A 22927-nucleotide genomic window follows, 5' to 3' on the forward strand; every position below is an offset into this window, starting at 1 on the left:
AGCAATGTTCTTTTTGGAGAGCAGTGGCTTTCACCTTGCAACCCTGCCATGCACACCATTGTTGTTCAGTGTTCTCCTGATGGTGGACTCATGAACATTAGCCAATGTGAGAGAGGCCTTCAGTTGCTTAGAAGTTACCCTGGGGTCCTTTGTGACCTCGCCAACTATTACACGCCTTGCTCTTGGAGTGATTTTGTTGGTTGACCACTCCTGGGGAGGGTAACAATGGTTTTGAATTTCCTCCATTTGTACACAATCTGTCTGACTGTGGATTGGTGGAGTCCAAACTCTTTAGAGATGGTTTTGTAATCTTTTCCAGCCTGATAATCATCAACAACACTTTTTCTGAGGTCCTCAGAAATCTCCTTTGTTCATGCCATGATACACTTCCACAAACATGTGTTGTGAAGATCAGACTTTGACAGATCCCTGTTCTTTAAATAAAACAGGGTGCCCACTCACACCTGATTGTCATCCCATTGATTGAAAACACCTGACTCTAATTTCACCTGCAAATGAACTGCTAATCCCATGGGTGTTAGCAGACAGAAGTCATTTTGACTGAAAAAACTTACTGAAGCCGGAGGCTGAGGGTGCGCAGCAGCCGAACGAGCCGGCAACGCCGGCAAGGCGCGAAGCAGCGCCTGGGGCTTATAGCCCAAGGTGCGCGGAGCGCGGGGAGGGTGCAGGAGGGGGTATCCCCCTCCTGCAAGGGGGGTCTGGGGGATCACCCCCAGAAAATTTTTGAAAATACAGTGCTCTGAGGTGCTTTCTGAGCCCATTTTGCAAGGTTATAAATGAAAAATAACAGTGAGTATTCAAGACATAATATGGTCTATATATACAAAATAATTTTAATGGTTGGACCACAATTTTAAATTCAAATACAGGTAAATATCACACTAGATAATAGCTAGCTATTGTACCACACAACAGCCTACATAGTGATGGTAGCAAATCAACTTTCTTCTTTACTATTTGCAGAAGAAATATTTCAAATATTCATAGAACACTATTTTAAGACTGTTCAGCAATGTTTAACTAGTTTATCAAATGCTGGAAATTTTCTTTTTACATGTATGAATACCACTAAATGTAGGTAAACCATTGCCACATACTAGATCACCTTTTCCATTACTACATACAGTAAAAGAATTATTCCAAAATTCATAGAACGCTATTTTCAGTTTTATCAAATGCTGAAAACAATTTTTTTACATGTGTATACCATTAAATGTAGGTAAACTATTGTCACATACTAGATGATGTCTAGATCACCTTTTCCATTACTTCATACAGTAAAAGAATTACTTCAAAATTCAAAGAACACTATCTTCAGTTTACCAAGAATACTATTTTCAGTTTTTTACATGTGTGTATACCACTAAATGTAGGTAAACCACTGTTACATACTGAATCAAATTTTCCTTAACAATATACAATAAAAGAATTATTTCAAAATTCATAGAACACTATTTTTAACAGTGTTCATTAATGCTACTAGTTCATCAACAGCTGGAAACATAATTACTTCCCATATATGTGCCAAAGCAGGATTTAACGACGTGAGAGTTACCCATTTTCGTGAAATAAAGAAATGTACTAACCAGGCAAAGTTTGCGTCAGTGCTTGCTGGCGGACGGCTTTTTGGTGCGTTTTATCTTCATTGGTGTGTTTAAGCAGCACCTTCTTTCCATTCTGTCCATACCTAATATCTTGCTGACATAATAAGCAAAACGCAACTCCTGGCTTGTCTGTCAACTTTCGACACCATGTGTGGACAGGTTTTCCAAAATTGTCGGTTTCCTTCAACCAATCATCCCGCCAACGATTTTTTATACCCCTGTCTAGTTTCTTAATTTCTGCTTTAGATGCGCCGATTTCCAGAAAATTTGGCATTATAACTGTCAGACTTCAATCGTTGTTTGTTTGCTACAATGTTGATAGTCTGCCAAGAATGGCCTAAGATACAGCTCGGTAATATTCGGATTTCAGCGACAGTGCACAACATGCGAACACACCCGAAATGGAGCTTTACGGCATACTAATCATGAAAAACTACTACGGAAAGCTTATAGTGCCAAACCAAAAAACGTTTATATACTGGTGGGTAATTTGAAAGCTAAAAAAAACCCCAGAATATTGGCATTTTATTTTTGACGGAAATCCGTATTTCCGTCCAGGTACTAACACCCATGTGCTAATCCTAGAGGTTCACATACTTTTGCCACTCACAGATATGTAATATTGGATCATTTTCCTCAATAAATAAATGACCAAGTATAATATTTTTGTCTCATTTGTTTAACTGGGTTCTCTTTATCTACTTTTAGGACTTGTGTGAAAATCTGATGATGTTTTAGGTCATATTTATGCAGAAATATAGAAAATTCTAAAGGGTTCACAAACTTTCAAGCACCATTGTAAGAGATTATAAAGAGAGCCTGGAGAGGGAACGACTGTTTATAGCTGCTTATATGAAGTGTACCTATAAACAGATAAAAATATATGATGTGTTATTCTTTAAAAAAATTAAATATGTAACTGCTGGCAAATTGCTGTTGTATAAGAGGAATAAAACATTTCAGGATGTCGTTGATTATTTCTCTACAACACCATGACACTGAGAGTTTTACTCCTCAGCTCTCAGATGTGTGATGTGTTACCGTGATGGACTGCAGGGGGTCGGGGATCTGCTGGATGGATGTGTTAGTGAAGTTCTGCTCCTCTTCTTTCACCTGGATGTGCCATGCGTTGGGAGCAGGAGCAGAAACCACGCCCCTCCATGGCTTTACGTCCATACAGTATACACCAGCACCTGTACACACGTCACGTGTTCACTAAAAAGCCCAATTAAGAGCTTCTCAATTTATACTGTACATCACCTCTAAACAAGAGCTATAAACACATTTACAGAGGCACACCTGAGAGGATGATGAGGTTGATCTCCTGTCGTGATGTCTGAAACTGATTTGGGACACGCAGGTTACAGAACACGTCTTCTTTCTTCAGCCCACTGAGCCTCCTGGAATTTACAGAAACATAAGTTAGACAAATAATACCTCCTAACGAAGGTGGCGTGGCCACTGCGTTTCTCAGTCATAATGAAGGAGGCATGGCCTCTTCTTCTTCTTTTGAGTTTTACGGCAGCTGGCATCGAGGCGTGGCCTCTGTGTTTATCAGTTATAATGAAGGAGGCGGGGTCTCTGTGTTTATCACTCATAAGGAAGGAGGTGTGGCCTCTTCTTCTGGGTTTTACGGCAGCTGGCATCGAGGCATGGCATTTGTGTGTCTCAGTCATAATGAAGGAGGCGGGGCTTCTGTATTTCTCAGTCCTAATAAAAGAGGTGGGACCTGTGTTTCTCAGTCATAATGAAGGAGGCGGGGCCTCTGTAATTCTCAGTCCTAATAAAAGAGGTGGGACCTGTGTTTCTCAGTCATAATGAAGGAGGCAGGGCCATGGTGCTTCTCAGTCATAATGAAGGAGGCGGGGCCACTTCTTCTTTTGGGTTTTATGGCAGCTGGCATTGAGGCGTGGCCTCTGTGTGCCTCAGTCATAATGAAAGAGGTGGGGCCACTTCTTCTTTTGGGTTTTACGGCAGCTGGCATCGAGGCGTGGCCTCTGTGTGTCTTAGTCATAATGAAGGAGGCAGGGCCTCTGTGTGTCTTAGTCATAATGAAGGAGGCAGGGCCTCTGTATTTCTCAGTCCTGATAGAGGAGGTGGGACCTGTGTTTCTCAGTTATAATGAAGGAGGCGTGGCCTCTGTGTGTCTTAAGGCCAATTTATGCTGACAACACAGTCCTCGCAGATGGTGTCACAGATGGCGTCTGCGTAGCCCCCCCCCCCTTCGCAGACGCTCTCCGCGCACCTCCCAAAAATTGTGACCACCACAGAAGCCTCGCAGACAGCGTCGCAGACAAGAGGGCTCTGATTGGTCCACTCTACATCCGCTGTACACGCACTTCCGCTTCCCTACTTTCCCGGTTTGGTTTGTTTTCACGACCGCCATTTTTAAAAACACGAGCGAAGATGGAGCAGCACGAAGAGCGGTTGATCGAGGAAGTGAGGAAGTACGTACATCTATACGACTTCAGTTCTAGTCATTATAAGTAACCGGAGGATAAACGCTCCACTAACCACACCCACCAACTACTCCTAGCGATTTCGCGACTTCGCGCCCCCTTGCGTTGTGGCGGTGAATAACATCGCGCACGCCTATTACTCCCCGCTCAACGATAAATTACAACTGTCTGCGAAAAGCTATCTGCAAAAGCCTTGTCGCAAGAGCATGCAGAGGCCCTTAGTCCTAATGAAGGAGGTGCGGTCACTGTGTTTCTCAGTCATAATGAAGGAGGCGTGGCCACTGTGTTTCTCAATCAGTGGCAATGTTACATTTTTTCATGTGCAACTGTTGTAATAAACCAAGGTGACTGGACTCATGCTGTAATGCTGAAAATGTTTCTTCATTAAACTTCACCAGTGCATCGGCTAAATAAAGAAGTGCCTTCAAAATAATAACACATTACTGTACAACTTAAAGATGAAACACTTTTACAGATGTACTGACCGAATATGTTGCAGAAGTTCTTCTAAGTTAGGAATCTTCTCCTCTTTGTTTTTTTCCTCTTTTGTTTTTGCCAGCTCCACACCAGCAGGAGAAGCCGATACGCTGCTGTTCTTTAAAGAACCGGTGGGTTCTCCAGGCCCTGACGAGAGGTACATGTGGGCCAGTCGACTCCCGAGCTCAAACATTCTCACCAGATTAACCCACCTTACACATAACACACACAAAGATTTAAATTATATTATAAAACTAGTATGTTGCAGTAGGTATGTGTAAGATGCACAGCTTATTCACTGCACTATGCTGAGAACATTTATCATGTTTATAAGAGGAAATATCATGAAATCCCATGATGCACCACAACAGGTTACAGTCCTAAATATGAAGCGTAAAGGGGCGGCTCGGTGTTGTAGTGGTTAGTACGGTTGCCTCACAGCAAGAAAGTTCTGGGTTCGAGCCCAGCGGCTGGTGGGGGCCTTTCTGCGTGGAGTTTGCATGTTCTCCCCATGTCTGCGTGGGTTTCCTCTGGCTGCTCCGGTTTCCCCCACAGTCCAAAGACATGCAGTTAGGTTAATATGGGACGGCCTTGGGCTGAAGTGCCCTTGAGCGAGGCACCGAACTCCCAAGTGCTCCCTGGGCGCTGTTAGCATGGCTGCCCACTGCTCTGGATATGTATGTGTGTGTGCTCATTGTGCATGTGTGTGTTCACTGCTTCACGGGTAAATTCAGGAGCAGGATCAATGTAATTCTCCTATTTTATATTAAACTTTGATCAAATATCTGTCACATTTTGCATTTTGTGCAATTTTTTTTACCTTGCGCAATACCAGAAAAATTCAGTTGAAATCAAGCCATATGAGGCGAATTGGTCCGCCTCTGAAAAAACCTGGCATTTGGATTTACTGGCAAACATTGATTTTCGTGATGTCGCGTGCGGGACGCCTCCTTCTGAATCCTACGTCAGTGCTGGTTTGTTTATGAGAAAACGACCTGGTGGTTTTCTGCAAATTTCTTCAGCGTTATCACGTAATTATTAAAATGGTTAACAAATGTATCGTAGGAGGGTGGAGCAACACCAATCTTGATGGGATTAGTACTCATCGTTTCCCAAAAGACCGGACAATGGGAGAGAAATGGGAGCGCTTGGTCTACACAGGCTGTGCACTGAAACCGTGCAAAGCTCGCACAGCCTGCTGGCGCTTCCGCACTTAACATCACGAATCTGGCTCCAGACTCCCTTGGGATTTTTCCAGACGCGTTTTGTTCATCTCATTATCTCTAGCCGCTTTATCCTGTTCTACAGGGTCGCAGGCAGGCTGGAGCCTATCCTAGCTAACTACGGGCGAAAGGCGGGGTACACCCTGGACAAGTCGCCAGGTCATCACAGGGCTGACATATAGACACAGACAACCACTCACACTCACATTCACACCTACGGTCAATTTAGAGTCACCAGTTAACCTAACCTGCATGTCTTTGGACTGTGGGGGAAACCGGAGCACCCGGAGGAAACCCACGCGGACACGGGGAGAACATGCAAACTCCGCACAGAAAGGCCCTCGCCGGCCACGGGGCTCGAACCCGGACCTTCTTGCTGTGAGGCGGCAGCGCTAACCACTACACCACCGTGCCGCCTAAAGGGACATACTTTCATATAATAAAAAAAAAAAAAAATGAAATTGGCCCAGAATATGCACTTTAAATGCAGAGAGGAATTTCACAAGTGTGTGATGAATAAAGTTGTGCTTTCTTTCTAAAGAAAACAAGAACATTAAAAAAATGCACTGTGCTGTTTTAAGAAGAAGCGTTCCCAAACAGTGGAGTTCAAAGAAAAGGTGATGTAACACAGTAGTAAACATGCCCCTGTCCCAACTTTTTTGGAATGTGTTGCAGGCAACAAATTCAGAGAATGAGTGTATATTTACAAAAAAAAACAAAAAACAGTTTGAACATTAAAGATCTTGTCTTTGTACCATATTCAAATGTCATTGGTTTGTATTCTGTTTTTATTTAGGTTTTACACAGCGTCCCAACACTTTTTGGAATTTGGGGTGTAATTAAATAATGATTATTGCTTGAAGAAATAATGAACATTGAGCCTAAAGATGTGGCAAATAAGCAAAGCAAAAAAAAAAAAATGAAAATAACAAACAAATAAATGAAATAAAGGCATAATGGAAAATGCATTAGCAAACAAACATGAGAAAAGTGGTAGGAAAGCCACCTAAACAAACAAACAAACAAACAAAACAGTAGGCAAGTCATATGTGACAGGATCATGTGAATGAGATCATTTAGAAATCACAGCAACTTCCAAAGTCATCAGTTCAACTCAAATCCTTTTAAAATTCTTCAATAAAACAGAAATCAAAAGTGATCATACACACACACACACACACACACACACACACACACACACACACACACTCCTTACCAGAGAATAAACCGGTGTAAATTCACTAAAAGTCTGTGTGCTCAGTTTCAGGAGATGAGACATGTGATTAATGAAACTGAACCCCTGAAGGTGATTTCACAACACACTGCTCTCCTCCAGCATGTAAACAACGAACCGCGTGGAGCTCCGTGACGTCACTCCGGGAGTGCTACTCGGGTTGCCAGATTGACAGATTTTCTTTGTAATATGCTTGGTGTTGTGTTGTTTTACACCTACTTCAATGTTTCCCGAAACAACTTATCCTAAACGGACGGCACGGTGGTGTAGTGGTTAGCGCTGTCGCCTCACAGCAAGAAGGTCTGGGTTCGAGCCCCGTGGCCGGTGAGGGCCTTTCTGTGCGGAGTTTGCATGTTCTCCCCGTGTCCGCGTGGGTTTCCTCCGGGTGCTCCGGTTTCCCCCACAGTCCAAAGACATGCAGGTTAGGTTAACTGGTGACTCTAAATTGACCGTAGGTGTGAGTGTGAATGGTTGTCTGTGTCTATGTGGCGACTTGTCCAGGGTGTACCCCGCCTTTCACCCGTAGTCAGCTGGGATAGGCTCCAGCTTGCCTGCGACCCTGTAGAACAGGATAAAGCGGCTACAGATGATGAGATGAGATGAGATGAGACTTATCCTAAACACTGTTCAACAGCTGTAGATTTGTCTAAACACCCTTAACAGAGGGTTAGATCGCTGTAGCCCAACAAAAACACCCGGGTTGCCAGATGGAGTGTTTTTCATTATATTATGATTCGTGTCAGGGCGGCACGGTGGTGTAGTGGTTAGCGCTGTCGCCTCACAGCGAGAAGGTCCGGGTTCAAGCCCCGTGGCCGGCGAGGGCCTTTCTGTGCGGAGTTTGCATGTTCTCCCCGTGTCCGCGTGGGTTTCCTCCGGGTGCTCCACAGTCCAAAGACATGCAGGTTAGGTTAACTGGTGACTCTAAATTGACCGTAGGTGTGAATGTGAATGTGAATGGTTGTCTGTGTCTATGTGTCAGCCCTGTGATGACCTGGCGACTTGTCCAGGGTGTACCCCGCCTTTCGCCCGTAGTCAGCTGGGATAGGCTCCAGCTTGCCTGCGACCCTGTAGAACAGGATAAAGCGGCTAGAGATAATGAGATGAGATGAGATGATTCGTGTCATATAGATGACTTTCAACCACAAGATCAACATGTCCTTAAGTCCCACTGGTTAAATGTTACTCCGATACAAGTGAAAGCCGTCCAGTCAAATTTTTACTTAAGTTAAAGTACTTGCTTTTAAAAATACTTAAGTACTAAAAGTACATTTTCTGTCAACGCATTGTTGTATTATCACCACAGTGCTTACAAAACTTAAATGTCGCTACCAAAGACAGAAATGTGAATTCACAAAATGAACGCATGCTGTGCCATTATGGTGGTTTAACGTTAAGCTAGCTAGTCAGTGAAGCTCCACCTGACATGCTAGCAAACTCTTTTCAAACTCAAAATCATAGTACTCGAAAAGAAAGATTTCTACATTCTGTTTATTTGGCAAGATTATGCTAAAACATATTTCTGAAAGGATTTCAGATAACATTATTCATGTTAGCATAACTCCATTTTTACATGCTAACGAACAGTGTCCAAGTTAACTAGCTATGCATTAACGTTAGCCGTGGACAAGGTGATGGCAACTTGGTGGGCAAATCCATAGAAAGTCCTTTGACTAACCAGACCGCACAGCTATTGCAACATTATCACTAGCTCTAAAAGCACACACGACTTCACTGCAAGCTTTCTCTTGGAATAAAAAGTTTACATCCCTCAATATGCTTCCCCAGTTTGGACGGCGAGTTTTTGTAGGCCGTGATGTGGTTCGTTTTCGGCAAACAAAGCAAACATTTAAAATGAAACATATCTGTAATCCTTTCAGAAAACTGAAACATGGGTTCATGGGCCATGGGTGTGTGCATTCTCCAGAAGAACCATCTCCTTCCATTCTGCCATCAACTGATCGTGTTCAAATAATGCTGCTGAGAAATCACTGAACTTGATTTTATGCAGTCTATGGACGTGACGTGACCCTAGTGATTACTGATAGGCAATCAGTGTCACCTGCGAAAAAAAACAATCAAGTTTTAGAAAAGAAAAAAACATCCACTTTCAAAGCTGCTTCATAGTAATGAGGACCTTGATAGAAATATAGTGGAGTGAAAAGGACGATATTTGTCTTTCAAATGTAGTAAAGTTAAAGTCATAAGTTTCCAAAAAATACTACTCAGGTAAAGTGCAGATATTCAAAAAGTGTACTTAAGTACAGTACTCAAGTAAATGTACTTCGTTACTGTCCACCTCTGCAAAATGTGCTATGTCATGAGCGTCCACCATGATGGTGGATATTCAAAGCAACCCTTACGAAAATCTACCATGGTTTACTATGGTTTTACCATGGTTTTTATGTAGTAACCATGATTCTACCATGGTATCTCATGGTTATTCTAAGTACTATGAACCAACCATAGTATTACTATGGTTTATCCATGGTAGTAACCATGGTTCTACTATGGTATTTCATGGTGATTCTAAGTACTATGAACCAACCATAGCATTACTGTGGTTTATCCATAGTACTGCAGTAGCTGTGGTAGCATCATAGTTGTATGTGTAATAGGTCATAGTAACTACGAAATTAGTTTAAAAAGGGATAGTATGGTTTTTAAGAGGATGCACTAACTGTAGTATTACCATGCTTTTGTCCAACAGTCAATGCTGTAGAGAAGGATCTCGATTAACAGCCCAGATACATTAACATTTACTTAGAACCTAAAAATTTAAGTGAACATTGAGGTAAAATGCACCATGGTTTTCATGGTTACCCAAAAAACCATGAAAACCATGAATAACTATAAACCATAGTAAAACCATGGTTAGTTTTCATAAGGGCTAGGATGGCAGCTGCTGAAAGCGTGTCTGTAAACAATGCTGAATTTTCTCAGTATTACCATGATTTGAATGGTTGAGCGAAGATAGATATATGTGTGGTTTTGACCCATATTATTTTTAAAAAAGTCAGGCTTTTCTGAAGATAAGACGCTTCTAACGACCATCGAGTACGAATACAGGTCATTTCGTCCCATGACCATTTCGTCCAAAGGCTTTTTCATATGCACTATCATCTCATCTCATCTCATCTCATCTCATCATCTCTAGCCGCTTTATCCTGTTCTACAGGGTCGCAGGCAAGCTGGAGCCTATCCCAGCTGACTACGGGCGAAAGGCGGGGTACACCCTGGACAAGTCGCCAGGTCATCACAGGGCTGACACATAGACACAGACAACCATTCACACTCACATTCACACCTACGGTCAATTTAGAGTCACCAGTTAACCTAACCTGCATGTCTTTGGACTGTAGGGGAAACCGGAGCACCCGGAGGAAACCCATGCGGACACGGGGAGAACATGCAAACTCCATACAGAAAGGCCCTTGCTGGCCATGGGGCTCGAACCCGGACCTTCTTGCTGTGAGGCAACAGCGCTAACCACTACACCACCGTGCTGCCCATATGCACTATCAATTATTTTATATTTCAGGTATTTGTTTGAAAAAAGGAGGAATTCTCAATCGAATTTGACTGAAGCAAAACACATTTTTGTAAAGCAAATGAGTGCCATAGTATGGATCATGTTAAATCTTTAGGTGCCGAGCAGCGCTCTCGCGGGGGCTTCGTTTGCAAATCCCGGGCCAAGGCGCAGTCCTACTGACCCGTGACTGTGCTCTTTCCAAGGGGGAGGTTTAGATGGAGGTGCCTGTAGAATTTGGCTTTGCTATGAGCTCCGTTAGCGGAGTTGTTAATTTTTTAATCCGTCTGGATCATGTTAAATCTTTAGGTGTGGAGCAGCGCTCTCGCAGGGCTTTCATTTGCAAACGCAGGAATACCTGAAATATAAAATAATTGATAGTGCTTCTGAAAAAGGCTTTGGATGGAATGTCTTAACTATTGGACGAAATAGTCATTGGACGACGTGTCCTGATCCCCTTGTCTCCTCTCTGTACTCAGCCTCAGAGTTTCCTCTTTCTGAATCACAGATGGAATTCTAAATAAATGGAATGTGCCACGGTCACAAGTACTGTTGTGACCACAAAGATATGGCATAGCTAAAAGAATGCTTATAGCAGTGGAAAAACAAAGAGAGTTGCGTATGCGTGACTATGTTTTGTATGGAACGTCGCTTGACCCCGTATTTGTATATCCACCAACATGGCAGACATCCGGGTTTCTATTTTGCTTTGACATCGCTTGCAAGTCAAGCACTGACTACTTTCACATACCCATAATGCCTTGCACCTGGGGGGGTAACCAGACGCTATATTTGTTTACTGAGCCAGATAACCTCAGTCATTTCTCCGAATTCACATGAGGAAAATGACTTTTCTTGAATTAAAGTTTTATAGAATACCTAAAGAAGCTAAGTGTCGAAAAGCATGGTTAGACAGAATTTGCCATCAAAATTTTACACTGACAGACAACACGCGACTGTGTTCTGCACACTTCAGTGGTGGAGTAAAGTCTGATGAGCCAAGTCACGAAGCCTACACCCCCTCTGTCTTTGTGTTTAGGCATAAAAAGTGCAAAAAACAAAAAACAAGGACAAGTCAAAGAACTGCAAATGACAACTTTATTGAAGGATCAACTCCCAAAACAAAGCGCAAACGATGCAGTGTGAATAAGCTTACACTACCGTTCAAAAGTTTGGGGTCACCCAGACAATTTTATGTTTTCCATGAAAAGTCACACTTTTATTTACCACCATAAGTTGTAAAATGAATAGAAAATACAGTCGAGACATTTTTCTGGCCATTTTGAGCATTTAATCGACCCCACAAATGTGATGATCCAGAAACTCAATCTGCTCAAAGGAAGGTCAGTTTTATAGCTTCTCTAAAGAGCTAAACTGTTTTCAGCTGTGCTAACATGATTGTACAAGGGTTTTCTAATCATCCATTAGCCTTCTGAGGCAATGAGCAAACACATTGTACCATTAGAACACTGGAGTGATAGTTGCTGGAAATGGGCCTCTATACACTTATGGAGATATTGCACCAAAAACCAGACATTTGCAGCTAGAATAGTCATTTACCACATTAGCAATGTATAGAGTGTATTTCTGATTAGTTTCAAGTGATCTTCATTGAAAAGAACAGTGCTTTTCTTTCAAAAATAAGGACATTTCAAAGTGACCCCAAACTTTTGAACGGTAGTGTACATGTCCTTCCCCTTTTAGTGTTTAGGTTGGTAGACTGAATGTAGTATTTGACCCTGTAGTCCAAGCAGCTTCCTCTAACAGCCCAAAGATTGCCACAATCTGGTAGAATATGAGCTCGAGGAAAATCAGAGTGAAGGAAATCAAAATCAACTTCAACTTAAAAATAAATATGACAGTTCTGCTGTGTTTACAGTACGTACTTGACTGAGTGAATTCCTTGCTTGTGTTCCCATGCACGAAGCGTTTTGTATTTTCTTATGGCTTTCTCATTGTAACCAGCACCCAGCAAAAATGATTTCGCTGTGGATTCTTCTATGATCAGTGTCGATCTTTTGAAGTTCTGCCAAGCTTTTAACTTCTGCAGGTCAGTAATTGTTGGAACACCTGTGTTGACAGACAAAGAAGGCTGCTGTCACCCGAAGTAGAGATGTTCAAAGTGTTCAATATGATATTTACAAGCACTTTTTTTTTGACCAACTGATTTCTTGAAGTCTGTAAACGTCTGGGGACTGAGGAGACAAGTTGCTCAAGTTTAGGGATAGGAATGTTAACCCATTCTTGTCTAATGTAGGATTCTAGTTGCTCAACTGTCTTAGGTCTTTTTTGTCGTATCTTCCGTTTTATGATGCGCCAAATGTTTTCTATGGGTGAAAGATCTGGACTGCAGGCTGGCCAGTTCAGTACCCGGACCCTTCTTCTACGCAGCCATGATGCTGTAATTGATGCAGTATGTGGTTTGGCATTGTCATGTTGGAAAATGCAAGGTCTTCCCTGAAAGAGACGTCGTCTGGATGGGAGCATATGTTGCTCTAGAACCTGGATATACCTTTCAGCATTGATGGTGTCTTTCCAGATGTGTAAGCTGCCCATGCCACACGCACTAATGCAACCCCATACCTTCAGAGATGCAGGCTTCTGAACTGAGCGCTGATAACAACTTGGGTCGTCCTTCTCCTCTTTAGTCCGAATGACACGGCGTCCCTGATTTCCATAAAGAACTTCACATTTTGATTCGACCACAGAACAGTTTTCCACTTTGCCACAGTCCATTTTAAATGAGCCTTGGCCCAGAGAAGACATCTGCGCTTCTGGATCATGTTTAGATACGGCTTCTTCTTTGAACTATAGAGTTTTAGCTGGCAACGGCAGATGGCACGGTGAATTGTGTTCACAGATAATGTTCTCTGGAAATATTCCTGAGCCCATTTTGTGATTTCCAATACAGAAGCATGCCTGTATGTGATGCAGTGCCGTCTAAGGGCCCGAAGATCACGGACACCCAGTATGGTTTTCCGGCCTTGACCCTTACGCACAGAGATTCTTCCAGATTCTCTGAATCTTTTGATGATATTATGCACTGTAGATGATGATATGTTCAAACTCTTTGCAATTTTACACTGTCGAACTCCTTTCTGATATTGCTCCACTATTTGTCGGCGCAGAATTAGGGGGATTGGTGATCCTCTTCCCAGCTTTACTTCTGAGAGCCGCTGCCACTCCAAGATGCTCTTTTTATACCCAGTCATGTTAATGATCTATTGCCAATTGACCTAATGAGTTGCAATTTGGTCCTCCAGCTGTTCCGTTTTTGTACCTTTAACTTTTCCAGCCTCTTATTGCCCTGTCCCAACTTTTTTGAGATGTGTTGCTGTCATGAAATTTCAAATGAGACAATATTTGGCATGAAATTTCAAAATGTCTCACTTTCGACATTTGATATGTTGTCTATGTTCTATTGTGAATACAATATCAGTTTTTGAGATTTGTAAATTATTGCATTCCGTTTTTATTTACAATTTGTACTTTGTCCCAACTTTTTTGGAATTGGGGTTGTAGTTTATTTACATTTTGGATACCCCACAAGGTGCAAAGCATTATGGGTAATGTGAAAGTAGTCAATATTGTTTTACACCTACTTCAGTGTTTCCCGAAACAACGTAGCCTAACCACTGTTCAACAGCTGTAGATTTGTCTAAACACCCTTAACAGAGGGTTATATAGCTGTAGCTGAGCAAAAACACCTTAAACAGAGGGTTAGATAGCTATAGTCTCATAAAATCACCTTAAACTGAAGTGTTTTTGTGAGACTAGATAACTGTAGCTTAGTAAAAACACCTTAAACAGAAGGTTAGACAGCTGTAGCTTAGTAAAAAACACCGTAAACAGAGGGTTAGACAGCTGTAGCTTAGCAAAAACACCTTAAACAGAGGGTTAGATAGCCATAGCGTCGTAAAAACACGTGAAACTGTGGGTTAGATAGCTGTAGCCTCCTATAAACACCTTAACCAGAGGGTTAGATGGCTGCAGCCTAGCCAAAACACCTTAAACAGAGGATTAGATAGCCATATTCTAGTAAAAACACGTTAAACACAGGGTTCGATAGTAGTAGCCTCATGAAAACACAAACAGTGGGTTAGATACTGTAGCTGTAACTTTGTAAAAAGACCTTAAACAGAGGGTTAGATAGCTGTAGCCTCGTAAAAACACCTTAAACAGAGGGATAGATAGCTGTAGCTTTATGAAAACACCTTAAACAGTGGGTTAGATAGCTGTAGTTAGTAAAAACACTTTAAACTGAGGGTTAGATAGCTGTAGCCTTGTAAAATACCTTAAACCGAGGGTTAGATAGCTGTAGCCAAACACCTTAAACAGAGGGATAGATAGCTGTAGCCTCATGAAAACACCGTAAACAGAGGCAATAGGTAGCTGTAGCCTCGTGAAACACCTTAAAATGAGGGTTAGATAGTTGTAGCCTTTTAAAAACACCTTAAACAGGGGGATAGATAGGTGTAGCCTCATGAAAACACCTTAAACAGTGGGTTTGATAGCTATAGCCTTGTAAACTACCTTAAAATGATGGTTAGATAGCTGTAGCCTTTTAAAAACACCTTAAACAGAGGATTAGATAGCTGTAGCCTTTTAAAAACACCTTAAACAGAGGATTAGATAGCTGTAGCCTTTTAAAAACACCTTAAACAGAGGGTTAGATAGCTGTAGCCTTTTAAAAACACCTTAAACAGTGGGTTAGATAACTGTAGCCTTGTAAAAACACCTTAAACAGAGGGTTAGATAGCTGTAGCCTTTTAAAAACACCTTAAACAGTGGGTTAGATAACTGTAGCCTTGTAAAAACACCTTAAACAGAGGGTTAGATAGCTGTAGCCTTTTAAAATCACCTTAAACAGAGGGTTAGATAGCTGTAGCCTCATGAAAACACCTTAAACAGTGGGTTAGATAGCGGTCTTCTCATAAAAACACTTTAAACTGAGGATTAGATAGCTGTAGCCTCGTAACACACCTTCAACTGAGGGTTAGATAGCTGTAGCTTTTTAAAAACACCTTAAACAGAGGGTTAGATAGCTGTAGCCTGTTAAAAACACCTTAAACAGAGGGTTAGATAGCTGTAGCCTGTTAAAAACACCTTAAACAGAGGGTCAGATAGCTGTAGCCTTTTAAAAACACCTTAAACAGAGGGTTAGATAGCTGTAGCCTCATGAAAACACCTTAAACAGTGGGTTAGATAGCGGTCTTCTCATAAAAACACTTTAAACTGAGGATTAGATAGCTGTAGCCTCGTAACACACCTTCAACTGAGGGTTAGATAGCTGTAGCTTTTTAAAAACACCTTAAACAGAGGGTTAGATAGCTGTAGCCTGTTAAAAACACCTTAAACAGAGGGTCAGATAGCTGTAGCCTTTTAAAAACACCTTAAACAGAGGGTCAGATAGCTGTAGCCTTTTAAAAACACCTTAAACAGTGGGTTAGATAGCTGTAGTCTCGTAAAAAACACTTTTAACTGAGGGTTATATAGCTGTAGCCTCATAAAAAAAAAACACCTTATCCCTTGGGTTAGATAACTGTAGTCTTGTAAAAACAAAACACCTTAAACAGAAAGTTATATAGCTGTACCTGAGCAAAAACACCTTAAACAAAGGGTTAGATAGCTGTAGCCTCATGAAAACACCTTAAACAGTGGGTTAGACAGCGGTCTTCTCATAAAAACACTTTAAACTGAGGGTTAGTTAGCTGTAGCCTCGTAACACACCTTCAACTGAGGGTTAGATAGCTGTAGCCTTTTAAAACATTATTATGTTATTGCCTTGTGGCTACGCTATTCTGTTTATGACAATGTTTTGATGATTGCATTTTTTATTTTTATTTTTTTGTTTGTTTTTATATCTTCTTTACTGTTCAGAATCAATCAATCAATCAATCAATCAATCAATCAATCAATCAATCAATCAAAAAGCACCTTAAACTGAGTGTTAGATAGCTGTAGCCTTGTAAAAACACCTTAAACAGAAAGTTATATAGCTTTAGCTGAGCAAAAACACCTTCAACAGAGGGTTAATTGCTATAGCCTAGTAGAAACACCTTAAACACAGGGTTATATAGCTGTAGCTTAACAAAATCATCTTAAACATATACTGTATAGCGGTAGCTTAGCAAAAACAACTCAACAGTGGGTCAGACAGCTTTATTTTAGCTTAAACACCTTAGACAAATGGTTGGGCAAGTCTATCATGCAAAAACACCCTAAAAAGAGGGTTAGACAGCTGTTGCTTAGCCTAAATACTATAGAAAAAATTAGACAGTTGTATAAACCTGATCAGTGATGGGTTAGACAGCTATAGCTTAAGCCTCCATCACACTTATTCAGAATTAGCAGGAATCAAGCAGAACCAGCCGGAATGAAAAATTTTAAAAAATTGGTGCCACATTCGGGCGGGAATTTCAAATTGACCAACATTCTTACAGCTTTGTAAGAATGGCGTTCGAATACTTAGAATGCACTTCGAACCCGCCTCAAATGATTCTTGTACATTCCAGGTGTATTACCTTTCGAATGCAGTTCAAATGTAGTTGGAACACAGTAGGAATACCTAGGATGCTGTTAGAATGCAGTAAGAATATTAAGAATGCACTTCGAATGCTGTACGAGTGCTGTTCGATTGCTGCCCGAATACCGCCCGAAGTCGGGTTGGAAGGTGCCTCGAATGCTGTACGAATTCACCACAAATGCAACCAGAATGCTCCCGGAATAGCCGCCGAATATGTTTCGAACATCTAAGAATTCAAAGAGAATGCAGCTTGAATACTTACAGGGTAGTCACACTAGAGGCGGAATGAGCCAGAATGCCATCAGAATGAAAATTCTTCGTATATTCCGTGATATTCGAAGTGCTTTCTAAAAATTCTGACTGCATTCTGAGTGCATTCCAAACATTCAGGCCCATTCTTGTGGCCTGCCCGAATGTTTTGCTCATGCTCAAAACATTCGAGGTGCATTCGAAGAGGAGAAATATCGAACGGCATTCGAAGTGTATTCTAACTGCATTCTGACTGCATTCTAAATATTCTTACAGCATTCCAACAGCATTCGAAGCATTCTGATCGCATTCGAGGGAAAAATTGAAATGGCAAGCCACTTCAAATCCTACCAGAATGTCCCGAATGTGCCTTGAATGAGCCGGAATGCCGTCGGAATAAAAATTCTTTGTATATTCTGGGATATTCGAAGTACATTCTAAGTATTCAAGCTGCATTCTCTTTGAATTCTTAAACGTTCGAAACATATTCGGTGGTTATTCCGGGAGCGTTCTGACTGTATTTGAGGTGAATTCGTACAGCATTCGAGGCACCTTCCGACCAGACTTCAGGTGTATTCGGGCAGCAATTGAACCACACTCGTACGGCATTCGAAGTGCATTCTTAATATTCTTACTGCATTCTAACAGCATTCTAGGTATTCCTACTGTGTTCCAACTACATTTGAACTGCATTCGAAAGCTAATACACCTGGAATGTGCAAGAATCATTTGAGGCGGGTTCGAAGCACATTCTAAGTATTTGAACAGCATTCTTACAAAGCTGTAAGAATGTTGGTCAATTTGAAATTCCCCACCCGAATGTGGCACGAATTTTTAAACATTTTTCATTCCGGCTGGTTCTGCTTGATTCCTGCTGATTCTGAATAAGTGTTACGGGGCCTTTAGAATGTACTTTGAATCATGGGCGATTGCTCTAAGACAACGAGGGAGGCTCAGCCTCCTCTAAAAATGACGAACATCGTGTAGGATAAATTGCGCTAGGCTTATGTCATAGCCGACCTTATAACATTGCTATTTCAGATCCAGAATCATAGAAATATATGTGCTCAACCCAACTACAGTGCGAAATCATTCCCTTATAACTTTCCCCAGTTCGCCTAATGTGTGCGTGAGTTTTTCCCCCTCGTGACAGCGCGATGCAGCCCAGCCTCAGTGGATTGGGAGCTCTGCGCTTGTCAATCTCAAAATGCAAGACGGTAATTGGACAAATACTGCGAAAACGCCCGCCCACGGAGTCTCACGGACTCCCAGCCTCAGTGGACTTCAACGGCATTTGGGAGCTATGCGCTTTTCAATCTCAAAATGCAAGACGGTTATTGGACAAATACTGCGAAAATGCCCGCTCACGGACTCCCAGCCTCACAGTGGGAGGGACATGGCAGTTTCCGCGAGGAGACTGGTGATTGGTGAAAGCGGCCGGATATTTTCTTTTATTGACAGCTCATTTCAACTATAGACAGGCAGCGGTGAATTTCAGTTCAGTCCCATGCGGATTCGCAAGTGCTGTGGTGTATTGTAAGAGATCAGCTTACGTTTCGATTTCATTCATTACATACGGTTTCTACCAGCTTTTTTAGTTTGTATATATTTTCCTTGTAAATAAAGTGTTGTCAAGTTTGCTATCTTGGTTCCAGAAATTTCGTTTATTTGAATGATTGAACTTGAACTTGAGGGGGCTAGTCAGCTAGCAAGAAAGCTGCGCATGGATGCCAAGCATTGCTGATTTAATTTTGGCGAAGCCATTTGCCAGTCTTCCTTTCGAGGAAAAAATTAAAATTAAAGAGCAGGGTAGACCAACGCCTCAAATTGACTTGGTGAAAAAGGTAGGGAATAATACTCGTTCCTTTCAGCTCTCCTGGTACAAGAAAGTGAATTGGCTAACAGCAAGTGACCCACATCAACAACAGTAAATAGGCTACTTTAGTAATATGTCATGGATGGACCAAAAATATAGAATCTATTTAAAATGTTTATGCTGAGTATATTATATTCAAATCAAATCAAATCAAGTTTATTTGTACAGCGCTTTTAACAATAAACATTGTCGCAAAGCAGCTTTACAGAATTTGAACGACTTAAAACATGAGCTAATTTTATCCCTAATCTATCCCCAATGAGCAAGCCTGTGGCGACGGTGGCAAGGAAAAACTCCCTCAGACGACATGAGGAAGAAACCTCGAGAGGAACCAGACTCAAAAGGGAACCCATCCTCATTTGGGCAACAACAGACAGCCTGACTATAATATTAACAGTTTTAACAGGTATAACCCTCAACTGTCCTCATGGGGCCGTCCTTCACAGGAGTGGGGCGATAAAACTCCGACCAGACACAGGGCACCAGGATGGATCAAGCAGGTCCGAGGGGCAGAAGAGGCCAGCATCTCAATCCCAGGATCAACATGTAACTCAGAGGGACAGATGGGGGGGGAGAGAAAGAAAACACGTTGTTAGGTATGCCCTGCTCTGGCTGGATGCCAGAATATTGGAATATATATTTCTCTGGATATGAATTAAACACCGCTACAATTTGGAAAACATTTTTAAACAAAAACACAGCCAAGAACATTTCACACTACAGACCTGGATTAAAAGTGAAGGGTTATCAAAATTGTCAATAAAACATTTCTCAGTCAAAATAAGTAAAATATAGGGAAAGTGTCATTGAATGAAATGTGTGGCACCCAGCTCTACTGCTGAGGTTCCTGACAAAGAGCTGCTTTCAATAATGATCAATTTTTAAACAACATGCCACAATTTTAAAGTATAAAATGTTAAAATATATCCCCCCCAACACCACCATCATGTATATTGGACAGTAGGCTAATGGGCCAAAACAACCTGTTATTTCACAGTTTGTGACTCTGCCAACAATCAGCCAGATCAGAGCCAAGAGTATGGGCAAAATTTATGTGTTTTTTCTTTTTTCTTTTAAAATCTGGAAATATCGCAACTGACCAGCCTCCCCTGTTTGAAAGACTACCAGCCGCCACTGCTTTGAATGTAACACAAATGTCCAGAGGGTAACAAGAATGCCCCCGGAATGGTCCCCGATAGGGTATAAAATGCTGCTGAATCTAGCATTTTCATCAGTCTCAGGCCAGACACCATAGAGAATGGACCCTCTGGACCATGTTGCTTTGCTCTAGATTGCTGTCCTCCAGCAAGACCTGCTTGAAAGAGATGTGGAGGAGGCTAGGAGAAGAAACATTAGGAGAAAACCCAGAAGGTATCAGACCCAACTATGGTCGCAGGCAGTGGTGGAGCTCTTGACCTTGGCTCCCTTCTTCCTTGGCGGCATGACGTGAGAAACTTGGGAAACTTTTTAAACTTTTTAAAACAATGGACAAAAGGTTGATGTTGAGCAGGCGACTCCTCAATGCAGACTGAAGTTCCAGCGGCAGCTAGCTGCATTTTTATGCGATTCGGTGGTGTTCTGAATCACGTCCGGACTCATTTGAGGGCCAATCGGGATGTTCTGACTGCATTCGAGATGTATTCGAATGGCAATCGAAATATTCAGATGGCATTCGAAGTGCATTCCAGCTGAACTATTTTAATATCGAAATAGATTCCGGCAGCAATTGAGATGCACTTGAGTTGCATTCTGGCTCATTCGAGGCACATTCGGGACATTCTGGCAGGATTTGAAGTGGCTTGCCATTTCGATTTTTCCCTCGAACGCGATCAGAATGTTTCGAATGCTGTTGGAATGCTGAAGAATATTTAGAATGCAGTCAGAATGCAGTTAGAATACACTTCGAATGCTGTTCAATATTTTTCCTCTTCAAATGCACCTCGAATGTTTTGAGCATGAGCAAAACATTCGGGCCGGCCACAAGAATGGGCCTGAATGTTTGGAATACACTCAGAATTCACTCAGAATTTTTAGAAAGCACTTTGAATATCCTGGAATATACAAAGAATTTTCATTCTGACGGCATTCCGGCTCATTCTGCCTCTAGTGTGACTACCCTATTAACTAAACACCATAAACACCAGGTTAGATACAGTAGCTGTAGCATAGATTAAATCCCCTAAACAATTGGCCAGACAATTGTAGCATAGATTAAATCCCCTAAACATTTGGCCAGACAGCTGTATCCTCTGTAAATAAGTGTAATAGAGGCATAGGCTCCTGTACCCTAGCATAGTTTTCCTAAGCATGGCCTTAGATGTATTTAGCCTAGGCTAAACGCTCTAAACATGGCTAAGCCGATGCCTATGATAAATATGTTCAGTTAAAGAGGCTGATGCCTCTGTTAAGCCCATTCACTGTTCAGAGTTACAGCTGTCTAACTATCTGTTTCAAGTGTTTAGGCTAAGCTACAGCTGTCTATCACTTACTTTAGGTTATTTATGCTAGGTTAAATACATATAATCTATATTTTAGATAAGTATACTATGTTAGAGGAGTCCACATCCCAGTTTAGCCAAGCTGAAACGCCATAAACATAAAAACAGTGGTTTTAGACAGCTGTAGCATGGGCTAAATAAGTTTATTAGGATGCATGATCCTAAGGCAGGTGGCTCCACTGAACACCAATCCATCTTCAGTCAGACGACACAACAGTAAAACCATATGAAACTCACTCCTGTGTCTAAAGTGTGTAGCCTGTGGACAAAACACCACAGCTAAGGTACATAATCAATCCCACACGCTCTGTTATAACAGATTAGCCTCGCCGAGCTGTTAGAGCCCCTCCTATTTACCTTAGTGCTTCCTTAAAGACCTTGAATCGTAAATAATGCATGCATTACACTGGCTAATGCTAGATTAGCTCCTCGGACGATTGATATGGCGCTAGTTGCCTGCAGGGCATGTGAAATGTTAATGCTAGCGTGGTGAAGAAAGGACACTCATTTGTTTTCAGACATGTCAGTGTTGTGGTGGAGGTGCTATGCTAGCTCCATTACTCCATTATCATGAGCGAGACGTGGTAATTTAGAGAGCAGACCCGACAATTGATGAGGCCGTGTGAATGGGAGTGTTTTTGATTCCCGCTGTGGAGTGGATTGACTGAGAAATGTAACACTCTTAACTAGAGTTATGAGACGATTTTAGGTGCACTGTGCAGTCAGTTAACATAACCATCATCATCCAAGTGCATTCACTAAGATTTCAATTGTTCTTCTTAAACACATGATTCATCTAAATATTGAATAAAGTGTACCAGAGCAGGGAAACATTAACTATGCAAGAAATTCCAGACCACAAAGGAAAAATCCAGAAAGTAAAAAATTACAATCTACACCAAGTCAAGTCAAGTTTATTTGTATAGCGCTTTTAACTACAGGCGTTGTCGCAAAGCAGCTTTACAGAAAATTAAAGACTTTAAACAGGAGCTAACTTTATCCCTAATTTATCCCCAATGAGCAAGACTGTGGTGATGGTGGCAAGGAAAAACTCCCTCATATGACATGAGGAGGAAACCTTGAGAAGAACCAGACTCAAAAGGGAACCCATCCTCATTTGGGTGAGAAGAGATAGCGGGATTATAAATAACTCACTCACTTCTATAACTGTGTCCTATGTAGTCACAAAGTATGACTGTGAAACCAGGAAAAAAATTATAGTTTTAAGATGAAG

General features: G+C 41.7%; 1 protein-coding gene across 1 annotated transcript in view; it reads right to left on the minus strand.

Moving 5' to 3' along the window:
* Nucleotides 1-22927, minus strand: part of si:zfos-911d5.4 (uncharacterized) — a 133709-nt gene that overhangs the window by 61713 nt on the left and 49069 nt on the right. The window contains exons 3-5 of the mRNA XM_060940377.1: nucleotides 4570-4773; nucleotides 2925-3025; nucleotides 2667-2818 (exon numbers count right to left, since the gene is read on the minus strand). Coding sequence (XP_060796360.1) covers nucleotides 2667-2818; nucleotides 2925-3025; nucleotides 4570-4773 — 457 coding nt within the window. The remainder of the gene's footprint in view (nucleotides 1-2666; nucleotides 2819-2924; nucleotides 3026-4569; nucleotides 4774-22927) is intronic.

This window comes from Neoarius graeffei, chromosome 14 (genome assembly GCF_027579695.1).
Source record: "Neoarius graeffei isolate fNeoGra1 chromosome 14, fNeoGra1.pri, whole genome shotgun sequence".
In the NCBI taxonomy this organism is placed as follows: Eukaryota; Metazoa; Chordata; class Actinopteri; order Siluriformes; family Ariidae; genus Neoarius; species Neoarius graeffei.